This window comes from Xyrauchen texanus, chromosome 41, assembly GCF_025860055.1.
Source record: "Xyrauchen texanus isolate HMW12.3.18 chromosome 41, RBS_HiC_50CHRs, whole genome shotgun sequence".
NCBI lineage: Eukaryota > Metazoa > Chordata > Actinopteri > Cypriniformes > Catostomidae > Xyrauchen > Xyrauchen texanus.
Window position 1 is genome coordinate 13,546,250 of NC_068316.1, and position 22,348 is coordinate 13,568,597.

General features: G+C 39.9%; 1 protein-coding gene across 1 annotated transcript in view; it reads left to right on the top strand.

Moving 5' to 3' along the window:
* zfhx4 (zinc finger homeobox 4) overlaps positions 1-22,348 on the top strand; it is a 90,977-nt gene that overhangs the window by 7,646 nt on the left and 60,983 nt on the right. Inside the window, exon 2 of the mRNA XM_052113754.1 lies at positions 19,486-22,091. Within this exon, the coding sequence (XP_051969714.1) occupies positions 19,532-22,091 (2,560 nt within the window). The 5' untranslated portion in view covers positions 19,486-19,531. The remainder of the gene's footprint in view (positions 1-19,485; positions 22,092-22,348) is intronic.

Consider the following 22,348-nt stretch of genomic DNA (forward strand, 5'->3'; position numbering starts at 1 on the left):
GGGGCAGAACAGTCATTCACTCACTCATTCAACTCGCTCAAACAGCCGAAAAAGAACCGTATACCCTCTAGTCATTGTTTGACATACGTTTTATAAAGCCAGTTCACGAATTGTACGATGCTTGCTTTATTGACATGTCACTGTAATCAATATTCATGCAGTTTTTGATAAGTCACAAAGACAACACTTCAAAATATCATGAAAACAGAACAACACTTGATATTGTTTGTATATCCGTATTGCTGAAAGATAAATAGCCTATACAAGATTTTTTTGCTTTCAAAAACACTGCAAGAAAGTGTTCAGCGTTAATTAATTTAGAATGAAATGATATGTAAATAAGACACCAGAGAAAGAAACAACAGCAGAAAGTATGAAGGTGGAGACGAGCAGATTTGAAAATGTTCGAGACTAAGAGAAGCACTTTCAGCTTTGCTGCTCCGACTTACATTTACATTTTCACAGTGCAAAACAGTTCAAACGAGAGCAGAACTCTGCTATATCTACGTTAATGTGGCATACAAATGCATCCGTCAAAGTATATACTTGCAGAAGGAGTGAGACCTTTAAATCAATAGCCTAGTGTTAAAGTCCTCCGCGGTGCAGCAGCAGAAATACAGTCTTCGGTGACAAATCTCTGAATCAACCTTTACTCCGGCGGATTTGCTTTGCGTTTATGAAGGTAAAATCTGAAGCTCGCCGTGTCCTGCTGCAAGCTCGTCTGGTTATTTCTTCTGTTCACTCGTACATACTGCCGAAACACCACTTGGGTCTGGCAGGCACGAGTCCACCGATGACTAGAAACAGTGGACCAGGGTTGAAGAAGTAACGCCTCTGTTGACCACCTCTCGCCCATCCTCAGAGTCACTGTATCCAAGACATGCCAATCCAGGGGCTTTTGTTTTATTGCAAACACAGCTTTGGTATAGCATCCTTATTGTGCGATCCGGAAACAGAGTCTCGTTCAATTCAACCACTTCGATTTTTTCATAGAGAAGAGCCGATCTCCTGGTTTTCTTCACGATTAACATCTTGTCGGGTCTTCTTCTTTCAATGGCGACATCTTAGGAAACAGCACCAAACTAGCAGGTCAATCGGATTATTTGCATGAGGGTTTGAATATTAACTAAATGCTCGATGAGTGCAATTTAAAGATGTAAATTTAAAAGCCATCATTTTTTTTTTTTAGATGTATATATATACAGTATATACATAGTGGGTTACTCTGGGCTTTAATTCCGAGGCCCATTTGCTGTCTTGACATTCATGCCCAAAGGAAAGCTTTATTGTGAAGCCTGTCTTAAGGTGTTATTATCAACACACCATGCGAGTCATTATTTCATTTAAATGTAGGCCTACACTATAAAATTGGTGTTTGCTACACAAAATGTAATGTTACAGAATTATATCTCTTGTAAAAGCAAAACAATGTTCGCAAGCTGCACGTTATTTTGGAAATGCAACGAAATAACTAAATAATAAATACATAATAGTGAGAGGTTTTTAGACTTAAATCTGTTCAACTATATTTAATGTCACGGGGATTACAGTTGTATTAGGCGATACATGTTTTTCTCATGTTATGGCTTTACGTTTCATTAATTACGTGTTGCCAACTGAAAGACTAGCAAAATTGTAGTTTTTTATCGGGTTGTTTAGTCAAGAAATTCATTTTTTTATTACATAATTTTGTTAAATAGTATTTGTAATTTACACTATAGAATATTCACTACAGTGCTTACGGGTGTTATTGTAATAACGCTGTCAAAATACATATTTGTATTGTTTCAGTTCTGTACATTTTTATACCTCGATGCATTGTGCAAATTGCTTATTTCTTTCTCAAGGAAGCAAAGCTAAAAGTAGGCTATGATATTAAGGCCAACTGCATCAAAAACAGAATCAAACTGATGTTGTCCTGTAATAACAGCAACATAACGTCCTTAAAATCTCATTGTAAAAAAAAAATCACATATTTAATTTTATAGGAATAAACAGCTTTGATCACAAGTAGGACTATTGGAAAATAAAGTAATAATAATAATAATAATAAAACGTAAAAAATAAATATCTTATTGTCCCTCCAAATGTTCCAGGCCTGTAACAGGACGTCTTGCCCACCGTTAAAGATTTTCCCCCATTAGATCATTTTAAGAATCTGGCCCGTATAGCCCTTCGGCTCTCCAAGTTGAAACAGCACGTCATTTGCAATGTGGAGACTGTTGATCACCTCACTAATTACGCCTCTCTCTTTCTGCCTCGCGCTCTCTCTCTCTCTCCCTCTCTCTCTCCCTCCCTCACGCACTCACTCCCCCTCTGTCTCTCTCTCTCATTCCCAGAGTGCATATCGAGAATAGACACACAAAGACATGCGCACTCAACTTAATCAGCCATTTTTTTAAACAGGGCTAAAACGATAATAATTAGCAGAATAAAGACATATCGGATTTTCATTTCCTTTCCTCTTTCCCTTACCCCTCCACAACCGAAACTGCTAGGCAGTCGTCGAGACATCTTTTACACAACCGGACCCAAAGGATCGACTCATACTCTTTCCCCCACTATAGTATGTACGTTTTCTTTTCCCAATAAAGTTGGAGGATTATTGTTAAATATTTTTTTTTCTTTTTATACTTTTTTTTGTTAACCTACTTTCGCAATCATTGGATGTGATTTTCTTCAAAAACTCAAATATCAAGAGAACACGCGGGGGGAACTGCGAGGAAAGAAAGTAAGTTTTTTTTTTCTTCAACTTTTGAGTAGGCTAGTTGGATTAAGGTTGAGTATTGATTTTCTTTCGCGACTAGACCTGCCAAATCTGCGATATTCCACTCTCGGATAACGGCTTTATGTGATATCGTTTCGGCAAATGGCAGCGTAAATATTTTCCTCTCAGTTTGTAAAAGAGTCGTTTTGCTGGAGAGCCGCGAACTGTCAGAGGATACACCGTAACAGGCGTATCCCCTTTAACGCCTTATTCTCATCTTTTGGAAGTAACCCGTCCTAGACGTGAAGTTCCGACCTTTTCTACGGAGTTATTCGCTGATACAGAGGAAAAGTGGTCGTATTTTTACCTTCGCGGCGGTTGTGCTTGCCTCAAGAGTTGGACTCGCCTTTTCACAGCAAACGCTTAACAGCAGGGTTTCTTACATTTGAACGAGTAGTCTATATGATAACTAAAACAAGAAACCGTTCATTAAATAACAACCAATGTTCAATAATGTAATGTGTTCGATAAGGTAAAAATATCGCTTGAGAAACGAGAAGGGTATTCTACATTTTATACGCGACGCCGGCGACTAGAGAGCACCTCGTTCGGGACCGGTGTGTTTTAGTGATGTATCTTAAAACATACACCGGAAGGTGTACAGTCCACCTCATTTAACTAAAGGTTGCGTCCTCGTACATTTTTCGGTAAGAGTCTCTCCACGCTGCGGCTCGGATGATGTTAACGATAGGAGGTAGGCTACTGAACTATAAAAGCAGCCGAGGGTCTCTTCAGCCATATCCCGGGTTCCTTCGTGTCTGTAGCTGACGTAAAAACACGGAATAAAAAGGACCGAGACGATTCATATTTTCATCAAAAAAACAATTCCACGTTCAAACTACTTCTGTCTTCAGTCTTGCCCGTAAGTTGACTTCTCTTCTCCTTTCGTTCCCTTTACATTTTTCCCCCTGAGTGAATTGTCTCCGAGTTTATAGTAGGAGATTATGGGATGTCGGTTGATTCTTAAAGTTCAGAGTTTTCTTTTTTGGTGAAACGGTAACATTGGCATCGAAGAGCGTGGCATGTGTGGTGAGCTTGGCTTTTGGGTTGATGGTGAGTGTGAGACAGAGTCTTGGCTCCGATTGGAACGCGACAGTGACAAGGGCATCGATCGCTTCCATTGAGAGCACAGAAAAAACACAGGCAGTGGGGAGGCAGAGCACAGTGCCGCGGTCTTTATCGCAGTGCTCTCAGCTCTCTATTCCAACAAAATTCAGATTTTTCTCGTCTGAGAGTTCTCTCCCTGGATCACCAAATTTCTAGGATTTCAATGTATTTTTGGGCTTACTCTTTACTGTTGACATAATGCGTAGGCCTACTTGTTTTTTAAAATGAGCAGCTTTTGATTTTTTTTTTCTTCATTAGACAGTGTGGATTTGTTCGCTTTTTGTAGTTATGCGATCCTTTGTGGATACCTGGATTTTTTTGCAAATTGGAATATGACCAGGCATCTGTGCAGCTTTTCTCTTTAAGGACGACGATTTTGTGCAAATATAATATAGGCTATTTATACATGTTTCCACTGTATTTGTATTATTATTAGTTTATGTACCTTGCATGTAAACAAAGGTGCTGCTTTCTGTATTTTCATATTAAACTCAAACATTTTTAATCAAATTATTTGTATTTTCATTAGTGCATAAACGGTCTTGTGTTGTGTTATGTGGCAACAACAATTATCTGCAAGAATCATATTTTAAAAATAAACACATATTTATGACTGTGTCTAAGATCTACAGTCATAGAGAAGAACAGCAGTCTAAGGATGATAAAATGTGGTGCATTGCATTTAGTAAATATGCTAACTTAAATGCAGTTTTAACTTGTGTTTTTATGCAACGCATTTTTTCACGATATATTAAGTGTTATGCTCTGTTTTAATATCAGAGTGTTTTTCATTTGTTTTGTCTTTTTGATTCCACATAATTTCATAGTACAGATTGATTCTAGGCGGCTTGGAATATTGTGAAGCCATCGAGAGAAGCCCTTAATAACTCTTGAGACTCAGACATGTTCTGCAGTAAGATTGGCTGAGGCTTCTCCTAGGGTCGACAATGTGTCATTTCCATGAAGCCAAATTGCCCACTGCCTTTATGATATTAATGTGCAAATCAATATTTCAGGGATTAAATTTCCCTTCTTCATTTTTTATGGTTTCTACCTCAATAAGTCTCAAGTCTAATAGTAGAGGCTGGATGATTTAAAATCCGCCTCTGTGGAGTGGCTAGCTACAAGCCTATAACAGCATTTTGCTGATCACTACTGAAACTTCTATGGCAATCCGCAGGGGTTGACTGCCATTGCTTTGTGACATTAAGGCACCCAATTTGGCTAAAAGGCTGAGAGATGACTGCGTGTTTGGTTGAATGCTAATACGTGGTTATCCCAGTATTAATAGTTGTAAAAGAGAAGCCCCGTTCAAATACACATACACTCACACACACATTGGTAATCCGATGTTTGCATACACACATGCACAGACACACAGGCATATGCATGCACACACACATACACACATATTTTGACAGCGTCCATCATTAAAAATCAAAAGACAACCATCACTGCTCAGTTTCCCCTCAAAAGACTGCATTAGAACGTCTTATTCCTGAAAGGCCTTGTTCAGGGGCAGACAAGGAAATACAGTTTCTATTTTAGAATGTGGCGATATAAACCATTTAGAGCACCAAGAGCTTCAATCCACGGGAGCATGGCTTGTTATTACGTTGCAGTCATGGAAATGTATTGTTGGTCAGCAAAACTGAAAAGGAGCAGTGATAGTTTTTCTGTTTTCTTTAACCCTGACATTATCATAGTCCTCCATGCTTTTTTCTGTCTATCATTAGGTGTTTGTTCTTTTATTCGTCTCACACCATCTGGACTACGCTTTGTAGAGTGGCATGAATTTCATATGTGAAAGAAATTTTTTTCCATTTGGTTTCATCTTAAACCTTTGAATGGACCAATTTAATATCGCCTGCACAGAATAAAATAATGTAAATGGTGCAGGACAAAGGCCTTTTTAATCTGTCTGCGACTGTATGATTTCCTTTAAGAATCCCTGTCTATTACGATTTCAAAAGCTCAAGGTTTGTTGGGGTGTGATATTGTCAATCTTTAAAAAATAAAATAATAATTTTCTTGTTTAAGGTTTGTTGTTTGAATCTTACCAAAAGAATGATTCATTTTAACACAAAAAGTCAATGCCTGCTAGCATGTTGTGAAACAGATTATTATGCTCCAAGTTGCTAGTGCTTGCTGTGGTTTCCCAAGCACATTAAGTGTTTAATAACCTCCCGTGCATGTGTTTGAGTGTACTCCTCATGATTGCAGCATTGAGAAAATTGTCACATTGTACTAAGGGGAACTGTAGGACTTTTGTTGTGGTCCCAATTGAATTTGGTTCGGAGGATGCAGTACTGGCCCTGGTCCGTAGAGCAGTGGGTGGAAAGCTGAGAAGTCAGGAGCTGGCTTAATGTATTAAGGGGGGCCTTTTTGTGTCAGCCCTGAGGCATTTCTGAGGCAGCAAGAGCCTCCCCCTGCTTAGAGGCTTTTTGAAGGGTTAAACGCTTAGATGGGGTTCAAGCTCCACCGTACCAAGGGAAAGTGCATTTAAATATGTACAAGTTTCATGTAATTAGGACTTAATTTTATTAACATATGCAAATTGTTAACTCAGAGGTTTGTTCAGCTGGTAGACATCAGCCGAGCACAAACGGTTCATTGTTCCTGGGGCAAATAATGGATTTGAGTCGGATGGTGGAAGCGCATAACCAGCTATCTAATTTAAGTCGTACCATGGCAAAATTTCATTAGTAGCCATGGAGATGGGTTTAATTGTGCTGACTAATGGCCCTGACTTTGGTAGTGGCCCCCTAATACTGAAAAAAGCATGCCGATTTGCTTAATCTGCCTCACAATAACACTTGTTTAGACACGTTTCCCTTATGTGGGAATTTGCATATGCAAAACCGAGGTCTTCCTGATCTCGTTCGTCATGTCGTGCTGTCAAACATGCGGAAAGACAATAAAAAGGAAAGCAAAGGCTGATGCTGATTTTACCGCAGAATAGACAGCATTATTCAGACTGACAACATTCTTTCATAATTTGTTTCTGATTAATAGACCAGACTGAGGCTTTTTCTTTTCAGGCTTTTAGCAATGAGAAGGTCAGGTCACAGAAGAGTTTCCACAGCAACTAAAGATCTATTCTTTTCCCTTTGGCTAATTAAATCACATTCTTATAGCCTCTCCACTTTTTTTTTTTTGAGGAAAGCAGAAGAGGAAAAAAAAGAATACTGTCTCAGATAATCTCTAGTTTCCTTCAGCTATAGACGGGGAAAGCCTTGTGCAGTGCTAGTTCTCCTGAAGTAATCCTGTTTTTTGACAGAAATGTAAACTGATATAATTGCTTTTCAGGAAAGGGAATGCAGGGTTTGTACAAGTGTAAAAAGCATTGGAAAAGGATTAGCATTTTTTTGCATAATGCACAGTGGCTTTGAATGAGGCACTGAATGGTTGACTGAGTGACTTAGATGAAAGCGAGATGGAAACGGTGCCTTCTCTCCCTTTATTTCTAGGCCTGGTTGTCCCCAAAGATGTTTGTCGAGGACTTGAGACAACAGGCACAGGGTTCATATTCCTGAAGCCTCCCAAGATGCCTGCAGATTTTGTCATCATGTGAAGTAATATGTATGATAATGGTCTCTCTCTCTCAAATGATAAATTTCAGCCCCTATGCTTTATTCAGCGGCATTCAGGCACAATAGGAGAGCTAGGGAGTGAATTCTGCTAATATGGGATGCTTTTTTCTCACAATTTAAACAGAAAAAGGTTTTGATTTTATATATACAGTGTATATATATATATATATATATATATATATATATATATATATATATATATATATATATATATGTATATTTTGGACTCTTTTTAGTTTTTGTTTTGGGGCAAGTTGCCAATATAACTTGTGCACTAAATGCGTTACTGACATCACAACACGAGCTGCAATGATAGACATTTTCCTGTGTTTTGTTGCATTCAATAAGGCCTTGATCATCTTCTACTTACCTTTTGAGACTATAACTATCCTTTCATATCCATATGTTTAAGGAAACTGAATTGTAGCTGGGATAAGTGCTCTCAGGTTATCATAAACAAAACAATTATTATTCTTTTCTTTTCTGTGTCTTTTTCTAACGGTTCCAAGGGTGAAAAATAAGTGTAGCTTTGAGTCAATTGTGAAAGGTGGCAATGTCACTATTTTTAAGTCAGTCGCTAAAGAAAAGGATACAGCCTGGATGACGGTTCACTTCTGTGCATTTCAAAAAGGTCTCCCAGTCAGACAAGTCATGCTTTAGTGTCTGGTTGGATCAGGCGTGTACTGACAAGCTCAACCAGATGTTGATGTGAGCCCGGTTGCCATGTGAAACTTGTATGCAGTGGATTGTCCCTTACACCCCCTGTCCACCCCCACCGGCCCTTTGAGATGTGCTCCCTTCACTCCCCAGCTTGGATGTAGTTAAAAAAATCTCTTCCTTTGTAAGGACCCAAGTTACACATGATTCCCCTGGTGTGTGAGAACACATGACTGATGAGGACACGGACATTTCAAACAATCGTAAGGGTTGTTATGGGAAGTACTTGTTATTGTGAGGAAATGTAATTTTTGTCCTCATTGAGAACTTTCATTTTTGTGCGTGATTATCTAAATGTTTTTGTTGCTCTTGGTCCTCTGCCAGTCAGGATTACATTACTTTTACTGTCAGCTTGCGTCTCATCGGAGAAGGGGATTTTCCCCCTTCTTATTCTCAGGCCTTCTTTGGTTTTGTGACGCCTTCTCTACAGGATATTAAAAAGGGCAAAAAAAGAAAGAAAATGGAAATCCAACTAAAGCAACCTTTATGCATAAAAACACAGTGATGTTTGGAAATCAACAGGATGGACTGCATGTGTTAAAACCTTAGTCTGGTGTTGTGTACAAAATATCAGAGAATTTCTTTTTTTAACCAACAATTCAGGATGAAGAAAAGGAGCAGGACATCATGCTTATGCAAACGCAGCTGTGTTCATTTAATCTGGCAGAATTGTATGCCCGCTCTTGGGTCAGCGAGTATGCCGGTTGTGTTTTAATGAAGCAGACTGCGATCCAAGCAAAACTTGTGTTGTGATATTTTTGGGTACATGTGTAGTCACCATGCTGCTAAAGATCGTAGGGTCCCTGTTAAGTAATATTTTTTAGCCATGTCTGTGTGTTTACATGCAATGGGCATGTAAAATTAATCTTTTACTGGAGTTTTGAGGAAAAATATTTTCATTTACGATACGCACTTGACATTAAGTCTGTCTTTTAAACCTCCAGGAAGCTGAAATTTTCATACCGTGAAGAGTTGTTTCCCTATACATTACAGCATCGCTGAAGTAACAGTTGCTTAAAGTACCAGGGTTACTTCCTCCCTGACAAAGCATCATACCAAGATTAGAAAAGGTAGGGTTTAAGAAGTGCCAGCTCTTGTGAATTGCCTTGCTTCATGGATGTTACAGTCCAAGTGCAGTTATACCTTCTCTTCTCTTAAGAGCAAGCAAAGGTCAACCTCAACAATGGCATTTTCTTCCTGTTTCTCCCCCTTTGTGATTGACATAAAACCCTATACTGTAGATGCTCCATTCAGACAGATGTACACTCAGATAAATAATTTACACTCTCGTTGCCAATCTCAGCTGGATAACAAGCCCATTATTAGTCGTCAAGAGAGGGATGAGACCATAAATGAATATGTATGACCGGTAGTGCCTTATGTAAACAGATAAATGAGAGCCTGCCCTCATGAATATTCATGCACTCATCTGATCCTGTGATGGGGATATTAACATGGCTGTTCCACCTGTGTGTGTGTGTGTGTGTCTGTCTATGTGAAGAAAGTAGCAGTTTTCCAGACATGACACTGACCCACTGTTTGTGTTAGTCTAGAGGCTGAGCAAAGCTGCAACAGTCCCCAGAGAGGTATTTGGTTAATTCTAGACTTCTCATATCCTGTCTCGCTCTGGTCTGGCATCTTCATTGGAATCATCTTTAATTATTTGCTTTAAAGGGGGTCAGACTTTCCATCAGTGCAGATGAGCGGCTGGGACTGAAGGCTGGTTTTTTGTGGGTGCTCAAGGTTCTGGTGTGGGACTTCTTCTCTTAAGTCTTAATGACGTGTAGAAGAAGAGATTCAATTTGTGGCCCACAGAACTCGCGCCAATGAATCGTGGCCATGAAATTAAAACAACAAGGTATTGCATTGAACTTAGAAAATAAAAGTGAATAAGACAAGAGATAACTGTTGTTCAGCCAGAATTTTTTGCTTTTGAAAAAAATTAAATTCTGCCTCACCCTGTCCTCTTTAGAAAATGTATTTTAGTTTTACGGAGACAATAGGGTGCCCAGCTTGCCATACCCTTAACAATTTTAATTATGGACAATAAAAAAAGTAGTGAGAGCATAATAAAAAAGACCAGTGGAAACAATATGAAAAAAAAACCCAACATTAAGGACAATTGAGGTACTTTGGCTTTTTCATATAAAATCAAATCAGAGGCCTTTGCAAAGACCAAGTGATGCATGTAATCGGTGCAATGGAGAGCTGTTAAATCTGACGAAGGATGGAGAGACAGGCTTAAAGATTATTTTGAAAAAGCAAAGATTATTTTCCATTTAATGCCAGGTTTGTTGAAACATATGTATATGTGCCATTTCATGCACGTGCATCTGGGCTTTGCATTTCAAAACACTCCCATACCACAGCTTTATGCTTATAACTGCATGGCATTTGATAGCAAAACAAATCATTCTTTCCCCTGACTTTTACCATTCAGAGCTGTAGGTATAATGTGTTTTCTTTGCTTTAATTAGTTGGCAGTTATGCTGATCCCGAGCTTGTTTTCTCTTCTAGGTTGTCATTGACCTTAAAATACCCCAGTGTCTTTTTTAAGCCTATGCAATCTGAAAAGCATAACACAATGTGGCCTTCCCAACTGCAGTGAACTGATAATGTTATAGCCGGGCCAAAATTTAGGCTTTGAAACGGCACAAGTGGCAATAACCACATACTCTTTTAATGTTTCTTTTCAATAGTCCTGCTAACAGATACTTTTTGGTCTCTTGCCTTTTTCATCTTAGAAAGAAATCATTTTTGGCTCTCTTATACCATGCAATAAAATTAATGATTTTTTTAATGAGTTAAAAAAAGGATTATTTATTTTAGTATGTGAATCATTTTGTCTGGTGATTGCAGGGAGCGCTGCCAGATTGCCAGATTCGTTGAAATTAACTTTGAAAATTGAATTGGTAGTTTGCGTGACATTTCGTTTATTTGATAATGGAATATTGCAGCCCTAATTTCGACTCGTTCTAATTACATCTGACAGTTGTTTGTTTGGAGTGAAATCCAATTAAAGTATACACTTTTCAAGCAGAATACTCTGGTTCCTTTCTTATAGAAATAATGACCCCATGATGGCACTGAAAACAAATGTTTTTGTGGTCAGAGTGGGGTAAACTCGCAACAGCTGTCAGAACAGAGTTTGTTTAAAAAGCAAATGCCTTTGGTCTAAAGTTCATTTGGAGAGCTCTCTAATTAAATAGAGACTCAAACCTTAAGTTAATTAGTAATTCTCTGGCTCCAGAAATTAGGTATATCTGAAGCAGAGGTCTCTGGTACTGCCATATAAGGGCATTAGTTCTGCATGGGAGAAAATTAGTTAGCAGTAATTCATGCTTTAATAGTTTGTTTGACATGTTTTGTGAAATTCCTGCATGAAGAACGCTTAGGTTAGCACATAGCTAATGGCACTGGAATGTATGCAGGGATACCTGGCCTGTGATTATGTTTATAATACTAGATAATTACAGGACCGGGAAGCTGAATCCATCGTCTTTACTGAGCAGCTTGAACTTTAAACTTTTATTGTTTCTCAGGAAAGAAATGACAGCACTGAAAGGTCAAGATCTGCAAACAAAAAACATGCCCATGTTGGAAATGTCATCTGTTTACTGCTCCTGGCCTACACAGTTGAGTGTCAAAATATTCATTATGTTAAAGTTAGTTAAGAGAGGAAGCTTAAAAATATAACACCTGTCCAACAGGCTTAACAGGGTATATTTTTAGGTAATTTGTTAAACAGTGAATTCATATGGTCCCATCTTGACTAAATAGGCTATGTTCATTCATGCATTGTTTACAAACATTGTAAGCAAGCAAGCAAGCAAACAAACAAAGCATTGGGGGGGTGGGGGGGTAGCTCAGCGAGTAAAGATGCCGACTTCCACCCCTGGAGTCACAAGTTCGAATCCAGGACGTGCTGAGTGATTCCAGGTGTCCTAAGCAGCCAAATTGACCTGGTTGCTAGGGACTGTAGAGTCACAAGGGGTAGGTAACCTCCTCGCGGTCGCTATAATGTGGTTATCATTCTCGGTGGGGTGTGTGGTGAGTTGTGCGTGGATGTCACGGAGAATAGCGTGAAACCTTCACACACGCTATGTCTCTGCTGTAACGCGCTCAACAAGCGACGTGATAAAATACATGGATTGACGTCTCGGACTCGGAGGCAACTGAGATTCATTCTCTGCCACCCAGATTGAGGCGAGCCACTACGCCACCACGAGGACTTATTGGGAGTGTATTGGGATTTGGGCATTCCAAAATTGGGAAGAAAAGTGTAGAAAAAAAAGCATGTGATTGGTTCATTTGAAGCATGTATATGTTAGTACCTCTCCAGAATTTACGTCTTGCATGGTCTTTTAATTTCGCTGAATTTGTTTGTATTGTATTGAAGTTTGCAGTGCCGAATAGATGTTTGTAAAACTACGATTTATGTAACTGGTAAGCACTTTCATATTGTACGTATTTTACTCCACAAGAACATGTTTGACCAGTAGATTAATATTTATTTAGCACAGGGAAATCAAGGATTAGTCAGTCATTATTTTAACTCTAATCCTGCACAGCAAAAACTGGACAAAAAGGGTGATTACTTAACACTGGCAAAGCTACAATTAGATTCTTTCCTTTCTTGTTGAGAATGGAAAATAACACAGAGACACACACACACACACACGAAGGGAAAGAGCTCCGAACTTTCCCCCTCCTGCAGAAAAGCAGAAAGCAAACATATTCATCACTCACGATTTTGCGGACAATAGAAAGATCACGAGATGAATACACATCAAACCAGTGAATCAGAGAAAACAACTCTAATTTTCGTCAGTGTGTCCTTTGAGAAACTTGCTTTTTGTGTTTGTTCTGCACATTTCTAGTGAGTCCATGAGTGTGTGTTTACTCATTTTCTATGTCAATGTTTGCATGTTTTCATTTGTTTGTGTGTCATTAGTACAGTGTGTGAGAAACAACACATCTGCATAACTAATTAAGCCATAAGACACACCAGGGGAATTTGCAAAGTTGTAGTATAATGCACTTATTTGCATTTGGCTTATTTCTCTTTGCAAAATACACAGCAAAGATGGCTGTTGTGTCTGAGGTGGGCAGGCATGCACTGTTTTCATTATGCCCGCTCTGTGACGCTCTCCAACCTGATCTTAGTTCAAATGCAGATACCTGGTGAAGTTAACTTTGAAATGCTGCCCATTGGGTGCAGATCAGCAGCATGAGAGAGGTGGAGTTAAAGGAATGATGCCATCATGTGGACATGGGCACCAGAAAGAAAAGATGTAAAACCAGATGTGGGGTGAAAAAAAGGCTAAAGAGGAAGACTAGTGGGGAACCTGCCAGCATACATTCCCCTTTCCAATTCTTCTCTTTTTCACTATTGAAAAAGAATGTTAATGATTTTTTTGGTCCCAGGTACACCCCCCCCCCACCCCCCAAGGGAAACAGCATCATTGTTTGTTGTGAGGACCTTTTCTATCCAACTTAATTACCTTCTCCCCTTTTTGGTGACTTGGACTGAAAGTTTGCACTATGTCAGGAGAGGTCATCACACATTCTTTTTATGGTACTTTTCATTAATCCTGGGTGTGCAGGCATTTCTCTCCGTGCTGGGAAGGTAGGGGAGGGTAATGGAAGAGGCTCCGCACGATCCGCAGGAAGCTTAAAGCTGGTTAATGCAGTATAATAGTCTGGACATAGACTGGCCTTTGTTTGTGCGGTTCATTTTGAATCAGGCGTAATTAACTCCAGAGTGTTTCCAGATTGCCAGCGAAGAGAAATTGCAGCCTTCTCTGCTTTGAATTGAGAAAAGACATTAGCTATGTAGATTATGTTTCCCTTTGATACTGGCTGTCCTGTTAAAGGTTTTCAAATGGGAGAGGGAGTCGTATAAACCTAGTCAAGGCCGTGGCATAGCAAAATCTTTTTTTTTTTCTCCCCATTTAAAGGGTCTTAAGCTAAATCATAGCAACTTCTCTCCAGGAATTCTGAGTTTAAAACTAGAGTCATATGATACTTTTTTGGCTCTTAAAGATTTGTGAGTTTCACAGTTTTTGTGTGTGTGTGTGTTTGTGGAGTTATTTCCAGTAATTTGTCAAACAAGATTCCACAGCTAAATGGATGTAGTTTTGCTGATGTGGATTTGCCACACCCGACAGTAATGATATGGTGTGTATTGAAAATTAGCCTTTTAAATGTGGTTATGGCACAGGGGAGAACTCCTGCCTCTGCTGTTACACCTCTGGCCATTGACAGGCTCTGGAAAAGCCTTTGTGAAAAAAGGGTCATGCAAAAACACTTTTTTTCAGCTCCCCTTTTCTCTCTCTCTCTCTCTCTCTCTCTCTTTTTTTTTTTTTGGGACTTAAACAAGAAAGAATTAGGCTTCTTGATGTCCTAGGAGGACAGAGAAGCTCTTGATGTTTGGATAATACCATTTTTATTGATTTTTCATCAGTTCTTTCTGCATGGCAACAAATAAACAAGTATAATTAGACTTGTGAAGGCCCATTCATGGCTTTGTTAGGATTATATATATGTGCAGTTTGCATGCTGTGACTCTCCTTTGTCTTTCCCTAACTCACTCTGACATTTTGATCAAAGATTTGTGTTGAGAAAAGCCCCGTCAGAGACTTGGGAGACCTTTCTTAAATTGGATATAATTTGGAGATGTTGCACCAATTTTTCCTTTTATTTTTCCTCTCGTATTCCAGTTACACTAGAATACACTGCACACATTTGCTTGCTAACGTTTAGCGTTTGTCTACATTTAAAACAAAATCAAAAAATGCCAAAGACAAAAAAAGGAAAACTATTTAGGGAAGAAAGGGTGAGTGAAATTCTTTTTTTTAAGGGCGTGGGTGGGTTGGATCAGGGGGAAGACTCCCGGATAGTTTCCCAAGAACTCGGCACTATGGCAAACCTAGCATTCCTACTCCATTATTCCTTTCTCTTGATCAGATCACATTCTTTTTAATCACTTCACAGGCAGCGTATTCACAGAGCACCGAGAGAGAAGCCGAGACAGACTTAATTAAAAAACAGAGGTAGAAACATTGTTTGCCATCTTTTTCTTCTAATGGGAACAGGAGCCATTTCCATGCAATGAGATCTGTCCTCATTGTTTTAAGAGACCGCTCTGCTGGTTCCAAGAAAAATATGTTAGTATTTGTTTTTTTCTTCTTCTTCTTTCTGTAGCCTTTGCTTTGTAGACTGAAAAGAAGGGCGAATGTAAGACAAGAGAGAAAAGCTTTTTAACAGTTAAGATACAACACGTTTGTTCAATCATAGAATGTTTTATAGAGTTGGTGTACATTGCTCAAAAAGGTGTTGATGGGAAAAAAGCAGTCAAAAGAACATAGAGCCCCCTTTTAAGGAAAGGTGTGTACTTAAGACTAGCTTATTTCTTCTATGGGGAAAAGAGAGTATGTTAACTATTGAGATTGTATTTTTGGTGGCTTTGAAGAGATGCCTGCTTGTTATTCTTTGAAAGGATGGCCAATGATGTAAAACAGACATTCTTGTGGGTTTGTCAAACATCTTGAGCACTTGAAGATGTCTAGATAATACACGGTGACTCACCTTAGTAAACAGTGATTTTTTGAGAAGAAATTGATGGGCACACTTACGTTGCCAGGCTTCACCACTGATTGTCAATGAAACGTTGTTTGATGCAGAATATCAATATAAAAGCCGGAGGTGCGCTCAGCATCCCCGGATACTTGCCTCATATCAAAACAAGAATAGCTCAGAGCTGTTTAGCTCTTTTGTGCCTTGCTTCATAATTCAGAGCCATGTAATGATTCACATGCATAGCCAAAAAATGTAGAGACAGGCAAATCCAGAGGAGGGCTCTCACAGCACTTCAACTGTCAAGAAATGCACAATTCATTTTAAACTGTGAATTTTATGTCTGGGCCCACATTAAGTGATGCTGTGTTTTATGGATCCCAAGCATAGCAACAAATACACACACTTAGGCACAAAATCTTTGCATAAATTCAATTTTAAAAGAGGTTTCTGCCACGTGAAAGAAAGAAAAAAAGAGAATGTGGAAACCGACAGTATAATTACATCTTCCATATTGTATTTGATACGTTTTAAAGGCTGAATCCTGACAGAAACAAATTACAGACAGCCGCTGACAAGGTAGACACATGAAGGGTAGTGTGTGTGTTTGTGAAGGTTGCTTGTTTTATGATGTGCCATTGGTTTTGTGTTAACTTTGCTGGAATGTTGTGTGTTGCTCGCACACTCACCAAGCGCCCACAGGCCCTGTAGGCACAGCTGCTGGCTCTGTTATGTGCCTTGTGATCTTACACCAGGAGATGCAGAAATTATCACAGGAGAACATTGTAATCTAGCTAACTTCCCTGCCAAACGTGTGTTTTTGGAGACGCACATTCCTCTTGTCTTGCATAAATGACCCCCTGCCCTACATTTCCACTGCACACACACCTTTTCATTTTTGTTTGTGTTGTGTGAAGCTAATGGTAATAGGTGCTAATTTTGCACTAATTACCAAGCAGATATGCTCTCGGGGCATTTGGATTGCATGTCTTTATTTTCACAGAATTACATTGTGCAAATAACCCCCAGCCCCTTGTTCATCTGAAAATTTTATTTTCTGTTGATTAATTGTAAACAAGTAGAAGTGACTCGTATTTGTTTTATTGTTTTTCACACTCTTTTTCCATATCAGGCATGCTATAGCTGTTTTGCTGAGTATAGAAAAAAAACAGAATTTTATTTAATTCTCTTGTGTAATATCCATAGGTCCTCCCCTGCAAACTTATTTAGCAAATTGCTTTGTATTGCAGCAAAAGGGATCCCAGCCACAAATTTTTTTTTCAAATAATTTTAATTATATAATAAACATATTTTTCCTTTTAACTCTAGTGCATAAATTCTATGTCAATACTTGAAATGTTGTGAAAAACTGGTTTGAAACACTTTTTGTTGAGAAAACTGGCATTAACACAAAAATGTAGTGTCGCATGACAGAATTTATCCCAACTGTTAATCTATGTTAATCGTGACGACATGGTATACATCCTTGAAAGACAATTTATTGTACATGAAGCTTTACTCGCACTGTTATGGATTGGTCTTAACGGCATACCTGCACAGATCCAATCCTGCAAACACATCTGCGTCATGACACTTCTAGGAGTGCCAACACAAATATCTCATATCATGCCCCTGTCATCGACAAGTGCATGGAGAACAAATGAATGACCACTCTTTGCGATTACTTTAATCGTGGTAGTCATCCGTTTATTTATTAACGTTGCATTTCCACACCATTCAAAATAATAGACGGTAGTCATGGAATTAGCCCACAATACAAAAAACACATTATTTCTATGCACAAAGTATTAAAATTAATACACAATACTAAGAGTTTAGCTAACTTTTGAAAAAAAAACAAAAAAAAAATGCCAGCAAAAATTCATGTATTAAATGAAATAAATTACCAAACAAGAAAGCATTAAATTTAAAAAATAAATTACCAAATGGAAAAATTATATTTTTAGGCCTATGTAATTGCCTTGTCTTTACACAAACTTAAATTAGCCTTATCCTGTTTTTTAGACGTAAAAAGTCAGCTGAATGACATTCTCAGAATGTTCTGCACTTTTTTCAAGACCATAAACTATCAGAACTATGTCAATGCTGAGTTTACTTTCAGGAAACTAGCTTTTGAACATTTTAAAACTTTTAAATATTTTAAAATGAACCCTCTTTACCTCGGATCGCATTTGCTGAGCTACTTCAGAAAATGTAAATTACATTATGATGCTAAAATTAGAGACTAAATTTAGATGACAATCAAGTTGGTCATTAAAAGTTGCTGGACAAATATGTGGGACATAATGCAGTTGTGATGGCAAAGCTTAAGATTTGATGATTGTTCAAAATAGCCTATTGAATATCAGGAATGTATCATATGTAAACCCTGACATTACACCGCATCGATTGTTCATAATGGCTGTGCACACAGCATATACAAATCGATGGGTGGTCATAATTCAAAGACAGAAAATTTCACTCACTACTTGGTGCAGGTTGCCAGCTTGAACAGGGCAATGACAAATCGCTTTCCGGTCGGAACCGGTGGCAAACTGCGATAGGCGCAACATCAGGACCAATATTACAGTCCTATCAGAAGGGCAACAGCTCCATTTTGATTGCAATTCCTCGTCTTCTGATTGCATTTATTTGTGAAAATAAATGACAGTAAGCTGGCTAATTTCAGTGAATTGTCTCAATACTTTCCCCATTTTACCAAGACTTTGGGGGGAAAAAAAATATATCGATAACAAAACAGCACGAAAAGTGGATGAAAACTATGTTATTGTTGGCATTTAGCTTTTTAAATCCCAACCTGTCTTGCACAGCATTACCTTGTAATGCTGGACATTTTGGTGCAGCTAGGTTTCTGGTTAGTTTCTTACAACATGCTGACCAGGCCTCACTCGCCGACACTGAGCATGGTAGATGGATTTTAACATCCAGGCCTATGTGTTGGGTCTGGGACTATGGAATCCTCATTGCCAGCATGGGGAATAAATTGTCTGTGGTCCCATAAGGGCCGAGAAAAAATATGATTGAAGGGTTTTCATCAGCAAGGTGTGCCTATGATTTGTGAAATCCAGTAGAGACAGATGGTTAGGAGATGGGCAGCCATCCAGGATAGATAACATCGCAATGGTATTTCAAATGATTTGCTTTATGTGCTAGGATTTTTTGTGAGCTGCCAAGGAAGAAAAATGGAGAAAAAGAAAAGAAAAAAATGAAAGAAATTGCAAGATGGCTCTCCTGGGGTGACAGGGCTGGGTGTGCTAAATATTAATTTGAGTTTGGAGTGATTGTCAGACAGGCCAATATGTGGGTTCGAATTTGGATAGCTACTTAATCAGGGCTTGTTAGATACCTGCTGGGGATCTCTCATAGGGGAAGAAAACTTGTATTTAAAAGTGTCTATTATTTTAGTATATTTCCCAAATATTTTTTTTTTATGAAACATGTATTTAAAATATTTTACACTTTAAAGCTCTTTTTTAACTCAATTACATCAATTGTGTCTGTCTGTGCATTTATATCCTACAGCTTGGTGTAACTTCACGTGTAGATAGATCTCTGCTGTTCATTTTTTAGACCATTCATGTGTATTTGCAGTGCAGGAATGCTTTCTGTATTATCAAGGACAGCACAAGCTGAAGATCAAGTACACCATCATCCTGCATGCTCTAATATGTCTTTGCTCTCTTTTGTTTTTTATTTATGCAGGTCTCTGACAGGCTAGATGAAATGAGATCCCCATGTAGCGATTACTATGGAAACCTGTGACTCCCCTTCTCTCTCAAGGCAGGAAAATGGGCAGCAGATATCAAAGCTACGTAAGACGACACATCTTGATAATGAGGTGCCAGAGAAAGTCCCTGGGATGGAGCCTGACAAGGAAAACAGCCCAACGGACGACAACCTGAGGACGGAGGAGAGCCAGCGTGAGATTACATTGAGACTGAGCACAGAGAATGCAGTAGGTGCTGCCACTAAAGAAATCCCCTGCAACGAATGTGCCACTTCCTTCTCTAGTTTACAAAAATACATGGAGCACCACTGCCCGAACGCTCGCCTTCCTCTTCTGAAGGATGAGAATGAGAGCGAGGTCAGCGACCTCGAGGACAGCGATGTCGAGAACCTGACAGGAGAGATAGTTTACCAGCCTGATGGCTCAGCTTTTATTCTTGAGGACTCCAAAGAAGGTGGTCAGAATGCCCAGTCGGAGGTCAAAAGCCTCTTTTCCCCAGCTCTGTTTTCAAACTCCCAAACTGCTGCTGGGGACAAGACTGAGCAGTCTGCCACAGTCCCCATGTCCTTTTGTCCAGAAGTGATCAATACCTTTCACATTGCTTCATCCCTCGGGAAACCATTTACAGCCGATCAGGCTTTCCCAAATACCTCAGCATTAGCAGGAGATGGTCCTGTGTTGCACAGTTTCCGTGTCTACGATCTCCGACACAAGAGTGATAAAGACTATCTTACCATTGATGGCTCAGCCAAAAACTCATGTGTGTCCAAAGATGTTCCAAACAATGTGGACTTGTCTAAATTTGATGGGTGCATTAGTGATGGGAAAAGAAAACCTATTCTGATGTGTTTCTTGTGCAAGTTGTCTTTTGGTTATAGTAGGTCATTTGTAACCCATGCTGTGCATGATCATCGGATGACCCTCAATGAGCAGGAGCAGAAGCTCCTTAGTAATAAATATGTCTCTGCCATCATACAGGGCATTGGTAAAGACAAAGAACCTCTTATAAGCTTTCTGGAACCAAAAAAAACCAATTCTGTGTTACCCCACTTTTCTACTGCAAACTTCATGGGCCCTGATCCAGGCATTCACAGCCTGTGGAACACCTTTCGCATGGAAAATGGTGATACCTTGCAGGCTGGTTTTGCCTTCCTGAAAGGTAGTGCCAGTTTGGCATCTTCTGCAGACCAGTTGCCCAGGAGTGCCCAGATGCCAAAGGCTGAACTGAACCTAGGGAGCATGGCCATCTCGGCACTTAAGTCCCCCATCAGCTCCACTTCTCTCCAGCACTCATCACTTGGTGCTGGGTGCAGGGATCATGAGAGCAACTGTGAACGGCAGAGGGAAATTAGCACTTTGCATTCGAATGGCAAGCTCCACATCAAAAGTGAGCCCAGAGATGTGACTGATGCTGAGGAGGATGAAGACATGTATTCAAATGAGCTTGATGATGATGGTGTTGGTGAACTTGGGGATAGTACCAGTAGCAAAGATTTCCTTCTCTTAAACCAAAGCATTTCTCCTTTATCGTCCAGTGTGCTAAAATTTACTGAAAGGAGTACTACTTCCTCTGTGACTGTTGCAAATGACCTAGAGAAGACAAAGCAAGCTGATGCCATATTGGACTACAGTAATGACTCTACAAGCGGAGCCAGCAAAGATGGCTGTGACTCCAATGGGGGCAGAGATGGCACACCGTCATCTCTTCCTCTTGACCTAATTCGACGAGATGATGAGAGCCCAGGCCCACTGCACCAGCATGCTGCCATGCCCGGCACCCCTGGCACCCCTGGCCCAGGTGAGGGCTCTCCTGGAAGCGGGATCGAATGCCCCAAATGCGACACTGTCTTAGGTTCATCTCGTTCACTCGGTGGTCACATGACCATGATGCATTCGCGGAACTCCTGCAAGACGCTGAAATGCCCCAAATGCAATTGGCACTACAAGTACCAGCAGACCCTGGATGCCCACATGAAGGAGAAACACCCAGAGTCTGGAGGCTCTTGTGTTTATTGTTGCACAGGTCAGCCTCACCCTCGACTAGCTCGGGGCGAGAGCTACACCTGCGGCTACAAACCTTTCCGCTGTGAGGTGTGCAACTACTCAACAACTACCAAAGGCAACCTTAGCATACACATGCAGTCAGACAAGCACCTCAACAATGTGCAGACACTGCAGAATGGAGGAACGGAAGCCATTTACAACCACGTCGCTCCTGTCTCGAACGCCAGCCTGAGTGGATGTGGTACGCCCACGCCCTCGCCCTCCAAGCCAAAACAGAAGCCCACGTGGCGATGCGAGGTCTGCGACTATGAGACCAGCGTAGCACGCAACTTGCGCATTCACATGACGAGCGAGAAACACATGCACAACATGATGCTTCTGCAGCAGAACATGAAGCAGATCCAGCACAACCTGCATATGGGTTTGGCGCCAGCCGAGGCAGAGCTCTACCAGTACTACCTGGCCCAGAACATCGGCCTCACAGGGATGAAACTGGAGAACCCATCAGACCCACAGATGATGATCAACCCATTCCAGCTTGACCCTAGCACTGCCGCAGCTCTGGCTTCTGGTCACAGTGAGTAGTTTTCTGTTGGATATGCTTGTCAATCACTTTAATTTGTTCTCTCTCTCACTGGCTTTCATTGTATCACTTCTGCCAATATAATATCATGTTCTTAACCTGTTCTTTGATTTGTTTTTTAAATATTATGAGCTGCCATGCAAGATTTATTCTTAATATCTCTTTACTAATTTTCTTAAATCACCTTAATCCTTCGCTCCATCTAGAAAAAAAAGCCCTAATCTATACATGGACTGTAAAGAGCAGATTAC